The sequence below is a fragment of the Coenobita brevimanus genome, chromosome 14, assembly GCF_032717465.1.
Source record: "Coenobita brevimanus isolate Jiangsu-jjx chromosome 14, ASM3271746v2, whole genome shotgun sequence".
NCBI lineage: Eukaryota > Metazoa > Arthropoda > Malacostraca > Decapoda > Coenobitidae > Coenobita > Coenobita brevimanus.
The window spans coordinates 16,124,742-16,145,126 of record NC_136967.1 but is presented as its reverse complement, the minus strand read 5'-3'; the positions used below and the strand labels follow the sequence as shown (position 1 = coordinate 16,145,126).

Sequence of the window (20,385 nt, the reverse complement as noted above, 5' to 3'; positions counted from 1 at the left end):
TTAATTTCATTCACCCTTACCTGGGTGCGAGCACCCACATACAGTAAAATGTTGATAAGTTGATCCTGCAGTAAGCTTAATTTCCGGTAAGTCGAACTCAGACCTAGATGCCTCGACGCATTGCTACTTTGTGGGAATTTCCCTCAAATTTGCGGGAGAATTGTCCTTAAATGGAAACTTTTGTGGGAGGACATTGCAGCCATTATATTAGTAGGAACTTTTGGGGGGAATTTCACCCCCATGTAGGAACTTCTGTGGATTTTTCATCTTTCTGGGAATTTTGTGGGAAAATAAGCCTGGCAACGTTGCCTCAATGCTTGGGGCTGGTAGCTGGCCAAAGCAGACACTCAGTCTGCGTCTGACCGTCATCAGGTGAAGTCGTGATGCTCTTGCACTGTCGCGTATTTGGACTTTTTCACACTTGCATTTTAGTTTATTATATTCCAAGTTGCACATTTTAGTTGATTATATTCCAAGTGATACATAAATTGATTATAAAGTGAAGTGATTAAGTGCAGAACTTTATGTAATTAAGTGATTGGTGCACCCGCCACCTTCATCTCCAACACAAGCTGCCTAACCTGCGAAAGCTCTTTGCACAGACAGACATCCACGAATTTAAGAAATGAAATGCACTAAGTTGGTTTCTATTGTTTGTTTTTATTGCTTTATACCTATACATGCTAATAGGCTACACTGTTGGTTTTGTTCAAAGATTCACATACTGTACAGTACTTCCCCAGCTCTATCTGTCTAGGCTAGCCTAACCTAGCGTAGGCTGTTCAACCTCCTATCCTAGCGTAGCCAATGACGTGCAAAAAGTTGTTTTTGTTGTTTATTTTTATTGCTTCATAACTGCTTCTTCAGTTAGTGTTAAAAAATTAAAACAAGTAACCACATAATATGCAGCTGTTGTGGAAGGTAATGTAGTTTTTTTTTGCGATTATTTCCAGGTACAGGTAACTCGCACGGAACACGATCTCACGGAACACGCTCGCAATTATACACGGTAAGGGCTGGGATACATATAAGACAACGTAAGATTAAAGAACCATTATGAAAACTACAAATTAACGCAGGAGAGGCCTTTGAAAGATCAAATCCTCGAACGTCACCGCAGCGCGCGGTTTGTTTTGATTACGTGATGATCTAGGCGGGAAATTATTCAGCGAGTGAGACATTCCCAAGTACAGTAGCACAGTATTTGTAAGTTAAATATTTAGAGTACTGTACTGTTCTGGTAAGTTTATGTGCAACTTAAAGTACTATTAAATAACGTTAAAGCAAGAAATAAAGTCTTATAACCAGTTTACCTGATATGCGTCAGAATATTGCCTTTTTTATTTGTTCGTTTTTTCCACAGTACTATACAGTATTTGTAAGTTAAATATTTACTGTTCTCGTATGTACTGTACTTGTAAGCACTTAAATAAAGTTAAATCATTAAATAAAGCCTTGTAACCAGTTAACCCGAATTATATGATTACCCATGATCGGCGTCGGAATATTGCCTTTTTTGTTTGTTCGTTAAACTCTTACTGTACTGCTTTTCTACAGTACTGTATTTGTAAGTTAAATATTTACTGTTCTGGTATGTACTTGTAAGCAATTAAAGCATTAAATAAAGCCTTGTAACCAGTTAACCTGATTTATGTGATTACCCATGATTGGCATTGGAATATTTGCCATTTTTGTTTGTTCATTAAAGACTTATAATAAGAGAAAAATACATTTTTGTCTTGGTATCTTTACCTATTTGCTCAGGTTTGCTGTAATGGTTTGGATCATTTGATGCATTGCAACTTGTAGAAAACTGTGAAAACTTTCGGGAAGTGAACGAAAATCTGGGACATGAGACTGACCTTGACTTCACCCTCTCATGTATCATCTGTCAGTTCACCACCTGCTATCGTGATGAGTGGATGTACGATTTTTTCGCTCGTGGCCATGCCTAACCACACATAGCTACACCCATTATCTCGACCCAGACAGAAAATACAACCTTTTTCCTCCCTTGCAAAACACAAACAACCACCCTGTTTACGAGACAGCAATATATATATTGCGAAAATAACAAAGTAAAATGATAAAGATGAACGTAAAATGATAGAGAAAGATGAACATGTTATGACGGAAGAAATACGTTTGCCCCGTCTGTAAACGTATTTATTTCTGCTTTGTATCTGTATTCGTAATAATTAGACTTATTGTTAGTTCTGAAACTGCATTACGATTCTATTTTTAGCCATTCTCGTGGTGTGGGAGCTGGAAGTTGTGACACAACTTCCTTATTGCTAATCGGACTGACCCTCCACTTTATTCTCCCGTGGCAGAGTCTAGCCTTGGAGTACGTGCAGTTTTCTCATTTAGGACTGAAAATTCAACTCTTTCGCTCCCTTTTCCAAGCATGGGCACAACGATAACGTAAAAAATAACTCGAAACTACCATAAACATATATCAAAAAGGTGAAAATGTATTCATAAAATTTTTTTTTTTTCCAGCCATTCCTAACAGATTATGTACTGAAATCATTCGATATCACAGTACTGCATTTCTAAGTTAAATATATACTGTTCTGGTATGTACTTGTAAGTTAAAGCACTGGTACCAGTTAACCTGATTTATATGATTACCTATGATTGGCGTCGGAATGTTTCTTTGTGTTTACGTACAGTATTTGTGTGTTGAAGTTTTGCTCTGGAGTACTGTATTTGTGAGTTATAACATTAAATAAACCTTCTAACCACTTAAAGTGCTTTCTAGTGATTACCAGTGACAGATAACAGCAAAACAACACATTTGGGGGGTCTAGGGAGCAAAATAAGGAGTAGTTTAAATATACGCGATTTCGCACCTAACACGGCATGGTAGGAACGAAACCCACGTGTTCCGTGCGAGTTACCTGTCGGAAAATCCGTTAAGTTGAACTATCCTAGAGCTCCATGTAGTTTGACTTATGAAGGGTTTACGGTACATAGCCATAACCACCCTAGCCAGCCACTCCTTGATCCCAAGCTTTCTTATTGCCAATTTCACTTCCTCTCTAGGGACTCTGTCAAAGGCCTTCTCCAGATCAACAGAACAAAGTACAATTCCCTTTTCTTTCCTATACATTTTTCCTGAAGCTGTCAAACAATGAAAATGGCATCAGTGGTCCCTTTGCCTGGCACAAACCCAAACTGCATCTCAAGAATATTAACTTTTTCTCTTATCATACCATCTAGAACTCTCTCCGTTACCTTCATTATTTGGTCTAAAAGCTTTATACCTCCATAATTTCCTCTTTCCAGGGCATCATCCTTTGCCTTGTACACATTTGTAGTTACACTCTTCAGCCAATCATCTAGAACAACACACTCATATATAATCATATTTATCAAGTCAGCAACTAACCCCACTCTTAAATCTTCTGAGGCTTTCAACATAGCAGTCAACTCAGATACACCTGTGGCCTTTCCCACCTGCATCCTGCCTGTTGCCTTGCTCACAATAGCAGCGTCAGTCAAAGGCCAAGGGCTAGACCCTGGGTCTGCTGGTTCCAAACCATCCCTGTCCTAGTCAAACTCCTCATTCAACCACTGGCTGTAATGCTCTCTCCTTGCATCTTGAATACTCCCACTGTTCACCACTACCCATCCATCATCATTCTTCACACACTGCTTACCTTTGAAATCCCTCTTCTCCCTCTTCATCGTATTTACCACCATAAATATCATATTCTTTCCTTCCACACGATTTAGGCTATCAAGTAAATGTCTCTGTGACTCAAACTTCTCCCTGTAAACCTCTTTTCTAGCCCTATGCTTTGCAGCCAAGTATTCATCTTTGTTACCATCCTTCTTCCACTACTGGAAAAGCCTTTTCTCCTTAATCTAGCTTCTTCATCCCCATCCCATCATCATGTTACTGTATTTTATGTCTTGGGGGGGGGGGGCCTTGTCCATCTACACACTAAATCAGCAACTCTCAAGAGTTTACTCTTGATGGCTCTGTACTGTTCATTAACACCTTTGCCAACACCTACCTGTTCAGCCACTGCTCTTCTCATCTCTCAGTAGAAGGCATCCCCTACTGTTTGTTTTTTATAGCTTCCATGAAAGACTGACTAAGAGGGTGTATGTAGGTGAGGTGGAGGGAGGGAGAGGGAGGGGTAGATCAAGGATGAGGTGGAGAGATGGAGTAGAGAGGTATATGAGGGAGGGGTGGGTGAGTTTGGGGGAGGGGTAGATCGAGGATGAGGTGGAGAGATGGAGTAGAGAGGTATATGAGGGAGGGGTGGGTGAGTTTGGGGGAGGGTAGTCAAATGGTGGGTGACAGCGACTTGGAGGCGTTTTGTCTGCGGCCACCCTTTGTGGGATTAGGGCATCGGGCTATAAAAAAAAAAAAAAAAAAAATCCTCCTAGGTGCATAGGCCCTCATTTTCATCACCTGTTCCTTAAGCACCATGTCACATACCAATAACTTGCGTTGCTGCACACAGTTCTCACTCCGTACAACTTTAACATCCCTCACAAATCTCCTGTCAGTCAGGAAATAGTCTATCTGACTGTTGTTTCCCCGAGACTCATATGGAATCAATGAACTCTCTCTTTTCCTAAAATGTGTGTTGGGCACGATCATGTTCATTGCTTCTCCAAAACTTGAGTATCTTTTCCCCCTTCCTTATTTCTTGTACCATATGTGCATCCTCCATGTATTCCTTCATATCCTTGAGCTGCTTCACTTACATATCCATTTATTTCCCCTCCTAAACGTACAATCTCTTCATCCCCCACACCACTTACTACACATATATTCAGTCAAACCAAAATCTATCCCTCTGCTGCATTCTAACTTGCCTGTGGAGCATATGCTGATATGAAAATGAACATAATCCTACTGAACAGATTTTTCTCTACTATTATCCTATCACCGACTCTCATAACATTTATGACATATTCCTCCCATTTCTCCTCCAACCAACACACCCACACCACTTTATCCATCTGTCCAATCCTGCCAAAACAGCTTGTAATAACAATCCCTCCCAGCAGTCATTCTGGCTGATCCCCTATACTGGACTTTCTGCAGACATTCTACATCCACCCACCTCCTACTTAATCCCTCAACCACTTCCCTCGCCCTCCCCCTCAAACTCCCCACATTCCATGACGCCACTCTGATCCACTTGGGTTGTCAGGCTTGCTTTGAATTTCATTCTTTAACTTGGCCATAATCAGTAAAATAAAAAAGGGGAGAGACATGCCACAGGCCCCACCCACTGCACAGTCCCAGGTCCAGGCAATGGATCTGGGACCACTAGCCCACTAGCCTTGACCAGTGGCTGTGTAAGTGGCCATGGGGCACTCTGCCAAGAGAGCTATAGGGACACCCTCCAAGCACGCCTTGGCACTGTAACTGCCCCGCCATAATACACCTATTAATAGGGCAGCCTTCTGGATCACTGCTCCCAGGTTCGGGCCCCTCTCAATTGGGTGGAAGTGGCAGCCTGGGAACCACAGTGCCCTGTACCTTCTTGCACAGGTCTGAGTCCCATCTCACCCTGGCCCCACAACCTATGCTGGCAGATCCCTCGTCACGCCTCCCCTCAAAAGGTTCGCCACTAGGTAGCGGAGGCAAGGTTTTCTGGCCGCATTCCCTTTGTGGCGTCAACCCCAGTGACGTATTGGGGTACGTTGTGCGATATGTAAAGCGCATATGGTGTAGTGTATGAAATAGTTAAAGGAAGTGTTTGGGAGAGTATGCTGGTTTACTCTCCATGTTAGTGTCACACTGAAAAGGTCAGCAAAAAGGGTTGGGTACTAGTGAAACAGGAAATCCTGCTCTCCCTATCACCAGCATTCCTGTTCCCCTCAGGAATACCACTCTGATTGGCTGTTATTTCAGCATCCTCCCTAAAGGAGGTGGGATTAATATGTCTGCCAAGTAGATTTGAATAAACTATAGTGTTGAATTATTCCAGAAAGACAGAATTTGTGTGCTGGTTATGCTAAACTAAAAGTTTTCGGATTATTGAGTTATCATGCCAAGCAGCAACTACTTCACAGATTTGGTATACCATAATGCCCTTCATTATGAAAATTTCTTCCACAGACAGCATCTCACTTTACAATTATCCATATTGCTGGGCCACTGTGTTCACTTTACACTTGCACTGTTTGACAGGTAATCATGAAGGGGTAGCATATATGATTTGCACTAGATGACATTGAAGTATGAGTCAACATGACAATTAACAATGTTATTACACGCTTAACTCTTTCAGTTGGTTGATGTATTACGTATTTTATACTTACTGTTGCTGTCTTCAGACAGTAATATTCAGCATAGGTTAGATTTTTTGAATTGGAGGGGATTATGTAGCCTATGTGAACAGCCTTTACATAGAGATCTTTCCTAAGTTCAGTAAAATCATTTGGTAGCTTAATCAAAATGACCTTAATATGCTTTATTCCACTTGTTTCTCTCACAAGCAACACCTCGCAGCCAAGGTAATCTCACCTGGGCTGGATCAGTGCGCAGGGTAGGCACAGTAAAGACCTCAGGGTCAGAAGGTAAGCAGTTATTGGATTGGGGAATATATGTCTGGTTGAGTGAATCTCATGCTTTGGAGGGAAAGTGCAGTGTAGTGTTGAAATTATTCAGGCTGCATGAGAATGTTTCAAATTTTTTACTGTGGAAAGCCTCACTGTAGTTCTTTGTGTTGACTAAAACATATTCCTTGTTTGGAAAACATTTAAAGATTCATGAACAGTACATATGTGCATGCATATGTGTGTATATGTACATATGTGTGAAATAAGATTTATTATTGGAATACTGTAATATGAAATCCTGTTACCAGATAGGATGTTGAATGAGGAGGATGTAGCTCTCTAGGAATCCCTCTATAGCAAATTTTTCTTGGGTTTTGAATACAACTATTCTATTACAGAATGAAGACTTCAATACCTTAATAAAAAATAAATAAATTAAAAAAAAAAAGACGTAATAATCGTCATCTTCATTATCATTGTCATCGTCATTGTCGTTGTCCTCATCATTAGTACAGTATATTGTTTCCTCTTGGGAGCATCCTGACAGGGAAATGGTTATTGTTTCAATCTTTTCTTCCTTCGTAGTTTTTCCTCTTTCCTGAAAATCACTTTTCAGACTTTGGGAGCTTTTGTTTTTCCTGGATATTTTCCATAGCATTGTTTTTTAGTAGCAGGTTCGTGTATTATGTACTTAATACAGTGCTGCAGCATTCTGTGTGTTGATAATTTATGAAGATCGTGTATGCACATTGTATATGCCAAGCATAGTAAAGTAAGTAAAATTGGAACTATGGTAAGCCTGCGTAAGTGGGTGGAAACCAGTGTTCCTCCTTAGCTGTGTTCCTGTACTTACACAGCCACAAAAGAAAACAAAATTCAGTGCTCTCGGTTATTTCAGCTGCACATCATTAGAGGTAAAGTAAGGTTTCATGGTTTAAGAATACTAAGTGCTAAGGAAGGTGCATCATTAGTTCTTTTGGATTGTTTTTTGTTGCCGTCATGTTAATGTTAGGTCTCAGAAAAGATAATTGCATCTTGCATAGCCGTACATAGTGATTATGCATGGTGCACCACACATGTTTGTAACACTGATCCCTAAACCCTGATCAAGGGATCTAGTGACACTACTCACCATGTAGGGAAATTCCGGAAAAATACACTTAATACAGTACCTTCGCGTCCAACACAGTAATATTGTCATGCATGGGTCCCATGTTGGACCAAAAACATGTTGGATAAACAAAAGAGCTTATGGGGAAAACTGAATTATGTCAGCAACCCTAGAAAAGTCACCCTAAATACCTGCCATTTACCTATACAGATATTGGTACTACTGTGAGTATAATAAATGGTGCCGTACTATGAATGATAACTAACCTTTTAGGATAGTGTTGGTGGGCTTGCTGGGAATAGAAGGTGGTATCCGAGGCTGCAGGGAGTCCTACTGGGTCCCTGGAGGATGGCTGCAGGCATCACTAGCCAGTAATGGCTGCTGCTCCTCCTCAACCTCCCTCATAAATCCTTTGAAATCACATGCAGAATCACTGTCCTCGTCCACATCCACAGAAGCCTTCGCTGCTGCCAGGATCTTGTCTTGGTTTTTTATTATGGTCCTCACGCTGGCTTCATTCACGTCTTAGGCCTTGGCGATGTCTACATTCTTCTCCCCTTTCTTTTTCCTCTCGATGATTTCTAGCTTGGTGACCTGAGAGAGGTGCCTCCGCTTCTTGGGGTTCTCAGAAGGCTTCCTAGCCATCGTGAGCAGGGTAAAATGTGGTAGCAAGGGCAGAAAATACAGCCAAAAAAAAGCACCGTCCAGTGCGAATTATGCTACTGAGTGGTGCTGTGGCGGGAGAAATATAAACAAAACATCACGTGAGAGCAGAAGCGTTTTTAATTGGGCAACATCACGATCACATCATGATAGCTGGCGGGGGAGGAACTTGATCGGAAGTTTTGATTGGCTGTCGGCATCACGGGAACGTCCAGTATGACCGTGTTGGATCGGGTGATCGTGCTAGAGGCGAACTCAGCGGATTTTGCCCACGTCTCGGAGCTCTGTCCGTGTTATGCTAACTCACCCGTTTTACAGTAATTAAATCGTACTAATTTTTTGCTCCGTGCTGGACGCGAATCGTGCTGGACAAACGTGTGTTGGACATGAGGTTACTGTGCAAAATTATTTCTCAAGTAAGCTTATCGAATAATAATGCATGTGAAGTAGGAAAATCCACTTATTGCACTATTGGCATGCTGATGCCCATGCTGTGGCCTTGAGTGGTTAAGAACAGGATTACTCACCAGAGAGAATTAGAAGGAATAGTGTATTTTAGTACAAAGCACCTGTCAGCAAACTTGTTGGCAGTTCCAGTTCTTTACAGTAAGGTATTTTCTAACATTATTTTGGTTTGCTTAACACAGTGCTTGACAAGTACAGTAATCCCTCATTTATCCAGACATAATGGCGCCAAAGACATGTGCAGATAGTGGCAATATCTGGATAATAAACACTATTCCCCTACCACAGCCGGACCCTACCTATACCCACTTCCAACCTATACCTAGCTTATTTGTACAGTACCTGTGCTTAATTAGGCAGTGTTTGATGGTCATTCAGGCATATTTAGACATAAAAACACATATAGGAATATCCAAAGTAATGCTGAAAACCAAGAAAACCATAAAGAAAACCACCGAAAACCTACAAACACCCTACCTACAGTATACAGTGGTGTGTAGGTAGGACACACCAGTGTATGTACAGTACCCCTCTTAATTTTGGCACTGTTTTCAGGCCAGTCTGCCACATTTAGACATCAAAACACACACAGGAATATCCAGAGTAATGCTAAACACCAAGAAAACCATGAAAAAAACAACACTGAAAACCCCAAAACACCTTACCAATACACTACTGTATGTACAGTACCTCTCCTAATTTTGGCACTGTTTTCAGATCAATCTGCCATATTTAGACATCAAAATACACATAGGAATATCCAGAGTAATGCTAAACACCAAGAAAACCATGAAAAACACTGAAAACCAAAAAACACCCGACTTATACATGGCCGTATGTACAGTACTCCTCCTAATTTTGGCACTGTTTTCAGGTCAATTGACCATATTTAGACAGCAAAACACATAGGAATATCTAAAGTAATGCAAAACACCAAGAAAACCATGGGAAAAAAACACCAGATCTATACATGACTGTATGTACAGTACCCCTCCTCATTTTGGCAGTTTTCAGGTCAGTCTGCCATATTTAGACATCAAAACACACATGATTATCCATATTAACCCTTTTGCACATGATGGCTTAAAATGTGTTGGAACAGTTTTAGGCTGAAGAGTAACTGATGACGCATGTTGATGCACTATCAGTGGTGATCTGAAGGGATGCTGATTAGGCAATTTTGGACAAAAATATGCACCAAAAATTAAGTTTTAGCATGAAGTGCGTCACTCTGTGATGCATCATAGGTGAGGGTGTCTATTTCAAGGCCAACACTCAATTACCCTGTAGTTGGTTTTCTCTCGGCTTTTGATGTGGATGAGGTGGGGGCGCGTGCACGTTATCTAGTGATTTACTTGAAAACTAATGATTGTATCAGAATTCCAATAACCTCACATGAAAGCTTGTGAAATTCTGCATCTAGACAAATGCTTAGCTCTTGCATTGTTTGGGCAAAATATTGCAGTAGGGTGTTGGGCAGTTATTTTTGCTGTTGAACAACAGAATTCTCACTGCATTTCGGTACTTTCACAGTACTTTTAATCATCAGTTTTGTGTGTTTTTATTAGCTTTTCATATAGTATATACATCAGGGAAGATGATGGTAAACAGTTTATACCAATGCAACCAATATCTGGGGCAAATAAAATCCGGAGAATGTTTTCCTTTGTGCACGAGTCCAGCCTGTCCTCAAGGCATTTTCTTTAATCATGTCCCACAAACTTATAGAGAACTTATGGTGCGTGAAGGGGTAATGCTAAACATTATGAAAACAATGCATAAAAAAAAAAAAAAAAAAAATGACGATTTGGAAATCTGTTGTCTGTGACTAGTGATTACTCTCGGAGCTCAAAAAAAATTCCACGCCCAAATATGCCACCGTAAATTAGTTATATTGGAATAAATCATATACCATCAATATCGCTGGTGTTTGTACTATAAGATAAGCTAATAAAAACACACAAAACTGACAAGTAAGAGTACAAAATTTGAGCAGAAATAGTGTTCAAGAGTAAAACTTACCTTCATATAACTTCTCACCATCCTAATTCAAAATTTTGCCAGCATCTTCCAGGAGTGAAGCATATGTCTAGATACAGAATTTCATGAGCTTTCTCGTGGTGACCGTGGAATTTCCAAATGACCAATAGTACAGTAGTTGTGTAAATTGCAAAAAAAATTGAAAACTCACGAATCAATGCTATCACCACGGAAGAGGGTAAAGACTGAAGGAGTGATGGGGGAGCCAGGAGGGTATGGAGGAGGGAAGGGAGGGAGGGGGAGAGGTGAGGCTGTGGGCAGGATTCTCTCCCTTCTGTCAACAGGCTGACGGGCGCCTTTGGTGTACATTTACTCGTGGCTTGCGGTCTGTTAGACGCCGAGTGGCCATGCGGAAACACAACGCATCAAGACCAGGGGACTTTCAACCTTCAATAGAGAGGTGGACGACTGCTGTCACCGAACACGTACTCATGGCTTGTGGTCTGTGTTTGGTGGAGGTGGTGATTAGGAAAGACTTACGGCCATATTCTTAAAAATAATTCTTTCCCTAAACTTTTCCTTCCCTTTGAAGGATTTTTCTTTCCTTTCGGTATACTTAAAGATTTCCTTGGAAGGGAAGGAAAAATGTTCAGGTTGGTAGCCCTGTTAAACTAAAATGACCCATCCTGCTAATATTTGGTATGGTGGGGCGTCAAATTTATAAACTAATACATAAAAACACGCATATCTCGTGCTGGATAATGGAAGCACAACACATTTGAGATGTGGGAGGTCGCCACCACATCCATACTGTTGGTTTGTATTCAGCCATAAATGCCATTCTGGCCAACACTGCAGCAGTATTCTCTCCACAAGACAGTATTTTGATAAATTATATTCGAGGAATATTATTATGCTTAATGTGGTTATTAGTAAGTGTAACAATCACTTGGTAACGTCCATCTCGTGTACTTGTGTGGCGGTGCTCACTTGTTTTTTCTCCAGCAGGAAGACATGAGCTGAACCACTCGCGTCACCTTGACGGCAGATTTTCCTTTTTTTGGGCAAATTAACAACCAAAATGTTTCTTGAAAGGAATCCTCGTGTGACCTTGGCCCTAATGTCAGTGTCAGATCATAAAAGACTGGATGAATATTGGAGGTAGTACATCATGTGCTCTGTTTATGTCTGGCTAATTATCTCAGCTGACATGGGTAACACTTTTAAAGAGTTACAGATAGCGCTTAAACATTAGTTTAGTGTTGTAAACTGCATCAATAAAATTATACAGTAACTTCCATCAACATTTTAAATGTACTGTATACAAGACAATGAACCACAACAGAAGGCACAAAACTTATGAAGGAGTATTAGATGAGACAGGTCAAGGAATTCCTTGAAGTTCCAATAATTTCTGCTGCCCAGCGGAAAAAACTTTCCCTTCGAGCAACTCAGGAAGGGAAGGAATTTTTAAAGAATACCAGTTCAGCTAAAGATTTCCTTCCCATGCCTCTACAAGTGAAGGAAATGTTTAAGAATACAGCCATTAGCCTCCATGGTCACGCGATATTAGATATTCGGTGGGGAATGTGACGGACGTTTTGACACCGCTTACAAGTTTCAGTCGTATTACTCGGGTGCTGGAGGATTGTTGGGAGTGATAGGACAAGCACATGATTTTGACCATTCAGTACAGGGTCAGACATTTTAGCTCTGGTTGTGGGTTACAGAAGACTTCCTGCTCACGGCTCGAGCCCAGCGGTCACTACACTGAATGTTTGGACATGCCAGCTGGCCGGCTGAAGTTCTTGGGCACTTCTATGCCCGAATAATAGCAAGTGAATTTGGATCATGGTTTAATAGAGCCAAGGCCCAGCGTCCGGATAATGAACGTCCAGATAATTGAGGGATCACTGTATTACTTATTTAACCTTGTATTATTATTTAAAAAAAAAAAAAAAAAAAAAAAAAAGGACTGACAGGAATGTTGAGCAAATGTGAGAGGTTTAAAGATGAGAATAGCTGATGAATGGCTTTCCAAGGTGACAGACATTATTCAGACAGTCAGTTCCCCACAGTGACAGGCAATATAGTGCTGAATTTGCTTGAGATGTCACCCATACTTCCTTCACATAACATTAGGTTCAGTAGTAATGCTAATAACAAAGAGCATCTGTGGTCATTGAAACTATACAGAGACAGCATTTGTAGTTCAGAATGATAGCCAGGGTGCATTGGATATGGATTTTGAAGTAGGGACTGAAGGATGGCTGTGCGTTAGTGAACACTTGTGCCGGAAGGGGATTGGTGATAGCCAATACTTTCTTCAGGCACAAAGTGATCCACAGGTATACATGGCGAGTGATGAGAAGAGTGGATGGTGAACTGAATGAAAGGAAGGCAGTGATTGATTATGTGTGTGTAGATGAAAGGATGCGAAGATGTGTAATGGATGCAAGAGCTTATAGAGGTTGGGGGAGTGGACTTTCCGACCACTACTTGGTGATGGCCAGTATCATGATCCAAGCAAGATGGAGAAATCTGAAGGGAAGGACGGGAAGAAGGAGTAGTTGCAAGGAGAGTGGAAAGGTTACAAGAGGATGAGAAAATGGCAAAATATAAGAGAGTAGTAGCGAAACGATTGGGTAAATATGAACTGGAGCAGATGGGGGATGTGGAAGGTGTGTGCAGGATATTCACAGAAGAAATATGTGCAGCATGTGATGTGGTGTGTGGGGTGAAGAGAAGACGAAGGGGGATGCAAGGAACAGCGTGGTGGAATGACGTGGTGAGTCAGGCTGTGGCACAAAAGAAGAAAGCATACAATGAATGGATGAGAAATAGGGGCGTGGAAGAAGTTGAGAGGCAGAAGAGAGAGTTATATGTAGAAAGGAAGAGAGAGGTGAAAAGATTAGTAAGAGAGAGTAAGAAGAGAGTGAATGAGGAATTTGGAAGGAATATGAGTGTAAAGTGGAGGGACTGCAAGAAAATGTTCTGGAAAGAGGTGAAGAGAGTAAGACAGGGTGGCAGTGAAGTTAGGAGGGGAGTGAAAGATAAAAATGGTAGATTACTAGTGGAGAACGGAGAAGTAGTGAGTAGATGGAGAGAACACTTTAAGGAATTGTTGAACATACAGGATGGAAGTAATGCGAGTATAAGTGGATGGGAGGAGGAGGGAGGTGAGAAGACAGGAAGAAATCAGTAGGATAGAAGTTGTGGAAGCAATGAAGAAAGTCAAATTGGGGAAATCCCCAGGAATTGATGAAGTGTGTGGTGAAATGCTGAAGCATGGGGGAGAGATAGTAGCAGAATGGATGTGGAAGATGTGCAGATTGGCCTGGGAGGAAGGTAGAGTCCCAGAGGATTGGAAGTCAGGTATAATTATTCCCTTGTACAAAGGAAAAGGGGAAAAAGAAGTGTGTGGTAATCATAGGGGCATTTGTCTTCTTAGTGTAATAGGAAAAGTGTATGGAAGGATACTTATTGACAGAGGTAGGGAAAGAACAGAGGAATTAGTTGGAGAAGAACAGGGAGGCTTTAGCAAGGGAAGAGGTTGTGTAGATCAGATATTCATTCTCAGATCTTTAGTGGAAAAGTTTCTAGAGAAGGGAAAGAAGTTGTATGTGGCTTTCATGGTTTTGGAGAATGCATAATTATGACAGGGTGGATAGGCAAGGATTGTGAAAAGTATTAAGAATATATGGAGTAGATGGGAAGTTGTTGAATGCTGTGAAGAGTATGTATGATGGTGCTAAGGCTGCAGTGCATGTGGATGGTGAACTGAGTGAATTTTTCTCTTTGAAGGTTGGGTTGAAACAACGATGTGTCATGTCTCCATGGTTGTTCAATCTGTACATAGATGGGGTAATAAAAGAGGTACAAGGTAGGGCAGTGGATGTTGGAGTGGCCCTGGTGAGAGAGGGTTGTGTTTGGAATCTCCCTGTACTGTTGTTTGCAGATGATACTGTGTTGTTGAGTGAAGACAAAGGGGAGCTGCATGGCTTGGTGGATGAGTTTGGGAGAGTGGGTAAGAAACAGAATCTAAAGGTGAATGCAGGGACGAGTAAAGTGATGGTCTTTGAGAGAGGTGAAGTCAGTGAATGTACAGTGAGGTTGGATGGTGAGGTAATGGCAAATGTGAGTACGTTTAAGTACTTGGGTAGTGTGATGAGTAAGGATGGAGGTTTGGAGTGTGAAGTGCTTGAAAGGGTACAACAAGGAAGAAAGGTTGCTGGTTCCTTGAAAGCAGTGATAAGAAACAGGGAAGTGAACATGGCAGTGAAAAAGTTACTACATGACAGTATTGTGATACCATCTCTTAACATATGGAAGTGAAGCTTGGACGTTGTTGGAAGGACACAATTCAAGAGTGAGAGCAGTGGAAATGAGTTATTTAAGAGGAGCCTGTGGAGTCACATGGAGAGACAGGCTGACAAGTGAGGATATAAAGAGCGTTGTGGTGTAGATGTGGATGTGATAGGAAGCATTAGGAGGAACACACTGAGGTGGTTTGGCCATGTGGAGAGGATGGAGGGTGAGAGGCTGACGAGGAGAGTGTATGTGAGTGAGGTGGAGGGGGGGAGAGGGAAGGGGAGGCCAAGGATGAGATAGAGGGATGGGGTGGAGAGGTATATGAGAGAGGGGTGTGTGAGTTGGGAGCAGGGCAATGAAATGGCGGGGGACACGGCGACTTGGAGGCGATTTGTTTGTGGCCACCCCGTACGGGATTGAGGCGTCTGGCAATAGATAGATAGATAGATAGACTGAAGGATGCAGGGTAAAGTACATGGTAAGATCTGTTTCGCGCTTGGAAGCAAAATATTTGAGGGAACATTGTTAGAGACACCCCCCCCCACACACACACACACACACCATTATCTTGATAATCACTGTATCTCAGTGAGGGACCATCGTAGAACCCAATAATGCTGAAAGTGCAATTTTCCCCCAAATGCATTGAATTTCTGATGGATGATTAATACTCATGCAATAATAAACTCAGAAAGTTTCATATGTATATCTTTATTAGAAACTGAGATACAAGCTGTCTCTTATAAAGGATGCTAGGCACTCGTGGGCTCTTATATCAGCATGAAAATGGTTACACTCTTGGTAACTGTTTGAAAATGACTAATTATATCATAATGTTTAGGATATGTGATCTTGAAGCAAACTACAGTAATTGGCATGTACAACACAGCAGTTGCCATAAAGCAGCATGCAGAGAATCTAGTTATATAACGTGATATGCTTTGAAACATTTTGGATGAAGGCCAACATCACACATTTCAGACTGAAAGTGAGACTTTTTCCTGTACACTGTTTGCACCTTCTTTCTTTGCTGATGTACACAATCCAGTGGCCAATGCCATCATAGCAACCAATATTAGCCAAATGTGAGGCTGCCCTCTTACCTTTCACTTTTGGAATGCCTTGTTTTCATTAAAGACAAGGTTACCTATTCAGGAAACTGATACAGGGTGAAGGAATGTCCAGCTTTTTTCATTAAAATGGATGCATTACTCGCAGATGCAGAAAGCATGTATGCAAAAATAGGCCACTACCATTTCGTTTGTCGCATTCTCAGTCAGTAAGTTGCAACATTTTGGGCCACCTGCTCTTCATCTCCTATGTATTTATTATGATTCTGTGAACACATATAGGCTGAGGGACTTTCACATATTTCCATTCTGTTTTGTTCCATCTATCAATGGATGCCATGTTGGCTTCAAAATTTGATGCAATAATAACATTATTGTCCTTCCACTTGTATACTAATACTCCATCAGTCACTCTGAAATCAGTGTAACCCCTTGCAGCTTTCTTCATTTCACTCTTAGATGTGAGGGGACATCAGTCTGTTCTGTTTTCTCTGCAAGTACCAGAGGCACATATACCCTGTCTTGCAAGTTCCTCGATGAGCCTAATACTAGTGAAATAATTATCAAAGTAAACCTTATATCCAGAACGATGAGGAACTTCAGCTTACGAGAGCAGTTGCAACACTGTATTACCACCAGTTCCGAACTGGTTTGGAGTTTGAGAGGGTTCTTTGGAATTTTTCCCTATGTACACGTCAAAGGCATGTAGGTATCTGTTTTTGGAACAGAGAGCCCACATCTTGAAGCCAAATCTAATAGACTTTCCTCTAATGAACAGTTTGGCATAGTGCTTTCCAAAGTATGATATCATACTTTCATCATTTGACAAATGCTCTTCCAGACCACCATGCTGCAGAAATTTCTTCTGAAGATGTTTGAACAATGGTCATAATTTGAATGCATGGTCATCAGTTACATTTGTATTGTCAGCCAAGTGAAGGTTTCTCAATATCATTTCAGATCTGTCCCCCCTCAGATTATTTGACAACAGATGTGGCACATTATCCTCAAATGACCAGTATTTCCTCTTATTAGGAAGAGGACAATAAGATTATAGTAATAATCCTCCAAGAAACACAAACAACTCTGTCAAGTTGAGGGTTCTGTTATTTTGAACAGCATACAAGTTACGTAGTTTAGTGATTAGTTCTCTCAGTTCTTTATCAAAAAACAGTTGAAAAAAATCTACAAGAGTTTGACACAGCTTGCTTTCTTCAGATACAACTTTTGTCACACAGTGAATTTTGATGTGTAATTCAGGTACTTTCTTTACCAATCTTCTGATTAGATGCTTCTTTGGAGGTTTTGTAGCATATTCTTCTGTTTCCATATCAACTGAACCCTGGTGCTGCCCACAGATTCTTTTTGCACAATTTCAGCAGAAGCTTGCAATATTTCCCTCTTCAGACAAGTCAAGCTGCAGTCTGTTCTTTGTCAGAGTGGTCACTGTCCCCATCAGATAATTCATTTGGAGCTGGAAGTCTCATGTAGATTTCACCACCATTACCCTCCTCCTCTAACAGCGCCAAGGCTTCATCAGTTGTCAAACTGTAGGAGAGGACCATAATATTGTACAAAAAGTAGCTGTAGTAGTAACCATACGTGCCCCTCAACATTGACAAGGATCAACACTATGTGTAGTTGAATGTTCTCTCCATTGCCTAGTTTCAGTTATAATGGACACACAATTTTCAATAGCAGTTTTGAAAACATGACAAAATATTCCAAAACCATTATACCCCTTCCATGTAGCAAAAATTCTTAGAAATCAATAGAACCCTGCAAAGGATATAAAAAAAAAATGTTAGAAAAGCATTAGAAAACATAGCAACTACTTACGTGTTAGGGTCTCTAAATTTCAAACTTGCCATCTTGAAGAAAGAGCTGTGCTGCAGGACTCATGGACGAAGTACTTTTACAAATCGTTACTGCAGACGTGAAGGGGAACCAAAAGAACATACAGGTATCCTTAAAGTAACCATATGAATGCGTTGTTTAGAGAAACAACACTGTCCATTTAAAAGAACGTCAGGCACTAATGGGTTAATAAATATCCACTGTGTATCAGTGATCTCTTGCTAGATTCCAACACGAGATAGTGCAGATTGGTGATAGTCATATTTACAATATTTGTAAGCTAATTCTGTTCCAGGCGAAATTGTGAATTCATGAAATTTAGTATGCTGACTTGTACAGGTAAAAAAGGCTTGATTTTGCTTTGGCCTCACAAAGCCTGCCTTTTTACCCTATATGCCACATCCTCCAGTCTTATATGAAAGAGAAGTACCTCATATAGGTATAGACTCACATTCTCAGTGCCTCTCTTAGGCACTCACTGGAAGCACTTTATGGTGTAAAAGTCACTATGAATACTCCCCCTTTTTACTGCCACACATTGTTTGGAGGTGGTAGATGGTGGCAACCATCATCCACTCAGTGTAATGCTGAACACTTCTTCCTTCACTTACATCATTCTACAGTATATCCGTTTTCCCTCTTCACTTCGTACTTCTCCTTTTTCTTCTGGTAACATTTTATTCTTCTTCTTTCCACTTCAGATGGCTATGCATTGATCGACAAGCCAAATGCCTAACGGTATCCTGTAACCCAGAAAATCATTTACAATGCTGGGTCACAACCATATACAGTAGCCAGATAACTGGGTGATGTGGAGTAGACTGTAGCACCAGTCAAGCAGGGCAGTACTCCCAAGGTGGTTGGAAAGCTGATGACAGGAAGAGCTGGAGCTCCTGTTTCATCAGCCGTCAGGACTAGTTCCTGACCATCCCCCTTTGCTGAACTTTCTCATTGTTTCAGTAACACAGAGAGTAAACCAGCATTCCCTCCAATACAGGTTTCTCTAACTGTCAACACCAAACTACAGTACATGCATATTATGCATTACACTTCCTTTTCAAAATTTACAACAACAGAAAATTAAAATGGCATCTAATAACCAAGCCCCCCAGGAGGGGGAGGATGATAAATGCCCCCCGCCTTCTGCCCCTCTCCTGGTGATGACTCAAGAAGCTGCCTGGAACCACAGTCTGACTCACTTCTTTATTTCTGCAACATTCGCTGCCTTTCCTCTATCTTTCTCTCCATTGAGCACCACCTCTCCTCCTCTAAACCTCACCATCTCTTCATAACTGAGACTTAGCTGTCTGAGGCAACAAACCCGATTCTGTATCCTCTTACTCTCTCTGTGCTCATTTCAAAGCCAAAGGCGGCTTTGTGTATACTAATGCAACGACTTATCTTGCTCTTGTGTTCCTAAACTTGACTCTTCTGAATTCTGTACTCTCAGGCTTCGGCTTTCCTGTCATTCTCTGACTAAATATATCTGCTCTGTTTACTTGTCCCCAAATTCTGCTATAAAAAATTCTTCGACTTTCGTACTTCTACGATGGAACACATCCTATCTGTTCTCCTTTCTCTTAAATCTTTATTCTAGGAGATTTGAATGTTCACCCCCACCTTTGGCTCTCCTCTCCTTTCACTGATCCACCTTGTGAACAAAGCTACATCTTTTCTATCCCTAATGACCTAGAGCAGCTTGTACAGCAGCCTGCCTGTATCCCTGACCACCTTTGAGAGAGTTCCAACATACTTGACCTCTTCCTTACAACTAATCCATCTGTTTACATTGTTAATTTTTCCTCTCCATTGGGCTCCTGTGATCACAACCTAATAACCTTAACCTGTCCTATTGCTCCAGTACAGCCTGTGGACCGTCCAAAGAAATGCTGGTTGTGGCGCTTTGGAGCAGGTGATGGGGAGGCCTTCAGGCAGTACTTCTTTGACTTTCCCTGGAATGATTGTTTCCATGACTGGGAGCCATCTGAGTGTGCCATGTGCATTACAGAGGTTATTCTCTTGGGCATGGAAGCATATATTCCTTTTTCATATCCATTGATTAATGCAAAAAAGCCTTGGTTTAATCATGCTTGTTTTAATGCATTCCACAGCAAGGAGAAGGCCTACAGAAGGTACCAGAGCCAACTCACCCCTGAATCACATCTTTGTTATGTTTCTGCCCAGAATCATGCTAAGTCTGTTCTTCGCTTTGCTAAAAATAATTTCATTCATACTAAATGTTCTTAACTCTCCAACTCAAATTCTTCTTGTTTCTTCTGGCACCTTGCCAAAAACTTTTCTAATAGCTTTACCTCATCATTCTTCCCTCCTCTTTCCTACTTCATTGGCGCTGTAGCTATTTCTTCTACTGATAAAGCAGATCTCTTTGCT

At 41.2% G+C, this 20,385-nt stretch overlaps 1 protein-coding gene across 1 annotated transcript in view; it reads left to right on the top strand.

The window, feature by feature from the left end:
- Positions 1–20,385, top strand: part of LOC145390009 (uncharacterized) — a 297,119-nt gene that overhangs the window by 188,308 nt on the left and 88,426 nt on the right. Inside the window, exon 13 of the mRNA XM_080265104.1 lies at positions 6,475–6,555. Within this exon, the coding sequence (XP_080121230.1) occupies positions 6,475–6,555 (81 nt within the window). The remainder of the gene's footprint in view (positions 1–6,474; positions 6,556–20,385) is intronic.